Source organism: Archocentrus centrarchus, chromosome 18 (assembly GCF_007364275.1).
Source record: "Archocentrus centrarchus isolate MPI-CPG fArcCen1 chromosome 18, fArcCen1, whole genome shotgun sequence".
NCBI lineage: Eukaryota > Metazoa > Chordata > Actinopteri > Cichliformes > Cichlidae > Archocentrus > Archocentrus centrarchus.
Window position 1 is genome coordinate 6,505,470 of NC_044363.1, and position 4,143 is coordinate 6,509,612.

A 4,143-nucleotide genomic window follows, 5' to 3' on the forward strand; every position below is an offset into this window, starting at 1 on the left:
AGTCTCCAGCTATTGCATATTAATTTACAAATTACTATGTAACTACTATGTATGTACTATGTATGTAAAATAAAATGATATGTAGTAATGATGATCACCTTTATTTGTGTTCAGACTATATATGTGCACTCATATATCTTAAATGAAATGAGCCTTCTCTGGCCTTTGCCTTTGCTCCCTTTCACCACAATATCCTTTCATATTCTTGTGTATATATATATTTGTGTTGGAGAGTGAATGTGAAGACTGAATGTACTTGTGCAGCACAAACATCCCCTGAAAACATCTCCTTAGCAGTGCATATATATGTATATATATATATATATATATATATATATATATATATATATATATATATATATATATATATATATATATATATATATATATATATATGTATTATATATATATATATATATATATATATATATTTCACACAAAAAGAATTAGAGATTGGACTGTTTTCATCATTTCATAATTTCATGTTTTCATAATTTATTATTTATTATTATGTTTTATTATTATTTGCTATATTACTACTCCTGTTATGACCATAAAATAAGTAAAAAAAAAAAAAAAGAACCTTAAAAATAAGTAAGCCAAGCCTTAAATTGTTGTCTAGTTTTTTTTTTTTTGTTTTTTTGTTTTTTATGGTGGAGGGTCTGTACATACTTCATTACTTTATAGATTGCAACTGTTTATAAATATGATGGCTGATGAGTTTTCTCTGAAATTTGGGAGCAGACCCATTAAAATGTGACATGTGGCAAAGACTCGCAGACCAGTTTTATTTATTGCTTAAGATTTTAATGATGCAGAAGATGAGAAAAAAAGAGTTCATTTTCGGAAATAAAATGTTGCTTAAAGCATTCTTTCCATTACATTCAATTTGCTCCTGTTAAAAGAGACAATCCAACTCCAGTTTATGTCACTTGTCGCCTCATTCCTTATGTAGCATTACAGCAAAAGAAAAAAGGTACAGATGTAAAATGAGAACCAGATTCTTGAGATTATATGAGATTATTTCACGTCTTTGTCCGGTGTACCATCCCTTCATGTCAGACCAGGAATCATCTCCTTTTCCAGACGCAGACAAATGGGTATCGGTAGTTACAGGGTACATCATTCATACACTTGTATCCTGTAAGCACCAAAAATCAACGTTCAGTTAAACCATGATCACATGGACACATACTTTTCTATACAGAGGGAAATATATAGTTATGTATAATAGCAATAACACCTGTCAATATGAACTGATGACTGCACTCACAACACTAATAAATCATATGGAGTATTATAATCATTTTGTTTAATATGGTAAAACATACAATGGCTGTCTTTTAGAAATAAAATATAGCATTTGTATTACTTTCCTGTCATTCATTATTATTTGCCATATCAAACAAATCACCATTATTTGGGAAATTGTGACTGTTTTTCTTTATTTGAGTGTTTACCTGTCCAGTTCATGTGTAGGCAGTGCTCTCTGCTCCAATGGTTGTTAGGCTCTCCACGACACCAGTATGTAAATCTGAAACGAGTTCCATCGATCCAAAACCAATAACGCTCCTAGAAAACAGAAAAAAATGGACAACCTTTAAAACAAGCTACACCAGTAATTTATAAATATGAACAAAGTACTGCACTCAATGGATAGATGAATCTTTCTTACTGCCAGACTTTATAATGATGTGTAGTATACCTGTTGAGCATCAGAGCCTCCAATCCATGTAGGGTCACTTCGGTGAGTGGCGCGATATATGACCCTCTGAATTGCCCGATACTCTCCGAGATTGCGCACAGATGCCAGGTTTGCATTCTTGGACTCACAGAATCTCTATAGTGCAGATCAACAGACAGCAGAAATTTCAAAATAAAAGATTTAGAATTTCACCAAGCTAGACTTAGAAAGTATCAAAGTATTAAAGTAAACAGAGAAAGGATAAATGGTACATCCAAATCAAAGTTTTTACCTGAGCCTGAGCCCAAGTCCAGCGATAGGGAAAGTAGTGGTAGTATCGGTTGCCATATCTAGTCCAACCCACCCACCTGTGCCAATAACACAGCAATCTCTTCTCAACATTAACCTTTCCTGAAGACAAACAAAGAATACTTTAGTAAACATTCATGTATGTGTAAAAACATCTTGTAATTCTCATGTAGTTGCATGTCGTCGTTTTCCTTTTTTGTTCTATGTACAGTACAGGCTTTGGATGCTTGAAATCTATATATTTATTTTTATCATGTACATTCAGGGCATTGACATGGTATTTTTTCTGTTCAGCATGGCAGAAATGTGATCAGTTTTGATGAAAATCTGGAAAACATCGAACAACCTGGTTGAGTTGATCTCTTTCCCCCATCACTGCTCCCTTCATCTGGAAGAGCAAAACAAATTGAAACATCAGATGTTGACTTTGGTCATTATTTTTTTATTTATTGTATTCATACACAAGCTGTATATCATACTATTTGTATAAATAACAACACGCATATACACATTTTGTATATTGTACTCTAATACGCACCAGCAGCAGCGCTCAGACCCATCAGTGCACAAAGAAGTGCAGACACAGTCAGCAGCTTCATGGTGATGTTGACTATCACTGTGAAAAACAGAGGACCTGAAGTGATTGACAGATCATTGAAGAAAGTATAGGAAATAATCTGAGAGTCTGCAGCCAACCTTTTGTAGAATATCTTCTTTCCTTTCAGCACCAGCTGGTAGCTTCAGCCTTCCAATGAGAAGGTGCTGAACAGCTCTCAGAACAGCGCTTATATACTTCTTCTTTGTAGTTGCAAAACCAGGAACTAACGTTGAAAAAACTGACACGTGTGTCATGTGACTCATTGCAATTCTTTCTTTCCCAACCAAAACCAAAATAATTGTCTTATTCTGACTTAATTTTACAAATTTTACAAATACAACACAGACGTTCCAGAGAGTGCAACGACAGAAAAACAAACAAACTTCTTTTAGTGTACTGTCAGTCTTTTGAAGTCATAATTATTATTAGATAATAAAATGTTCCTCCTGATTAAAAAAAGTCAGAAATGTGTTGCCACACCATCAATGTGACTATTCTAGACCATCAGTGGTCATAAGAGAATAAATTCCCTACATTTACTGTGGTCATAATTGTCCTCTAGAAAAAACTATGAAATCATTGTGTCAATGACAGGCTTACTTCTGCACTTTCATACTGATTAAAACAATATTGAAAATGGCTTCTGCACTGTGGGCGCAATTTCATTTTATTTATATAGCGCCAAATCACAACAGTCACCTCAAGGCGCTTTATATTGTAAGGCAGGGATCCTCAAATCCAGGCCTCGAGGTCCGGTGTCCTGCAGGTTTTAGATGTGTCCCTGATCCAACACACCTGAGTCAAATATAGAAGTCATTAACGGGACTCTGGAGAACTTGACTGCATACTGAGAAGGTAATTCAGCCATTTGAATGAGGTTGTTTTTTTTTTTTCTGATGATGGCCTGGACCTCTTAATATTAATACTGGTGCTTACCAAGATATTTTGGACAATCCTGTACTTCTAGAGCAGGTTTACAGCTCTTTACTCTTTTTGCAGCTTGATGGTTTTCAGTATGAAGGACAAAACAAAGTTTAATAGTTATCAGGCTTTCGTAAACATTTGTGTTCCTACTGTAAAAATGGTTAAAAATTATGAGTTGGAGATGAAATCATAACTCTTGTGAAATAATGTCTCAACTTCAGTTTTGAAGCATGTTTTGTAACCAGCTCCTTCTTCGTAATCTAACCAAGGCTGTTGGCTAATTGATGATACAAAGATAATGAGTTTATCTGTCAGTGACAGACTTAGACACTCTTTCCTTGGTTTTCTGTGCATGTTGTATGTTAAAGAAAAGAAAAAACTGAGCAACATTGCATTATTTTTTGGGCTGAAACTGGGTTCTTTTAGTTGTAAAAGTGAAAGGCAAAAAGTTGTGTTTTTTAAACAATTTCTGCTTAAAGAGGTGTCTTTTTTCCCATCCATATGTAGATGTAATAGTATCGTTATAAAGGAAAAAGAAAGTACACCCTGATGTGCATTCTAAGGTTTTTAATGTATCTGTATACAGTAAAAAAAAAAATCATCTTTTCTGTAGCACATCTTAAAATTA

At 34.0% G+C, this 4,143-nt stretch overlaps 1 protein-coding gene across 1 annotated transcript; it reads right to left on the minus strand.

The window, feature by feature from the left end:
* Positions 1–922: 922 nt before the first annotated feature.
* On the minus strand, positions 923–2,763 carry LOC115797178 (ladderlectin-like). Its single transcript, XM_030753686.1, has 7 exons — positions 2,690–2,763; positions 2,532–2,609; positions 2,340–2,381; positions 1,977–2,095; positions 1,706–1,840; positions 1,461–1,572; positions 923–1,141 (listed from the first exon to the last, which is right to left on the minus strand). Exons 2-7 carry the CDS (start codon positions 2,590–2,592, stop codon positions 1,071–1,073), a joined length of 540 nt encoding a protein of 179 aa, XP_030609546.1. The 5' UTR covers positions 2,593–2,609; positions 2,690–2,763; the 3' UTR covers positions 923–1,070.
* Between the last annotated feature and the right edge of the window lie 1,380 nt (positions 2,764–4,143).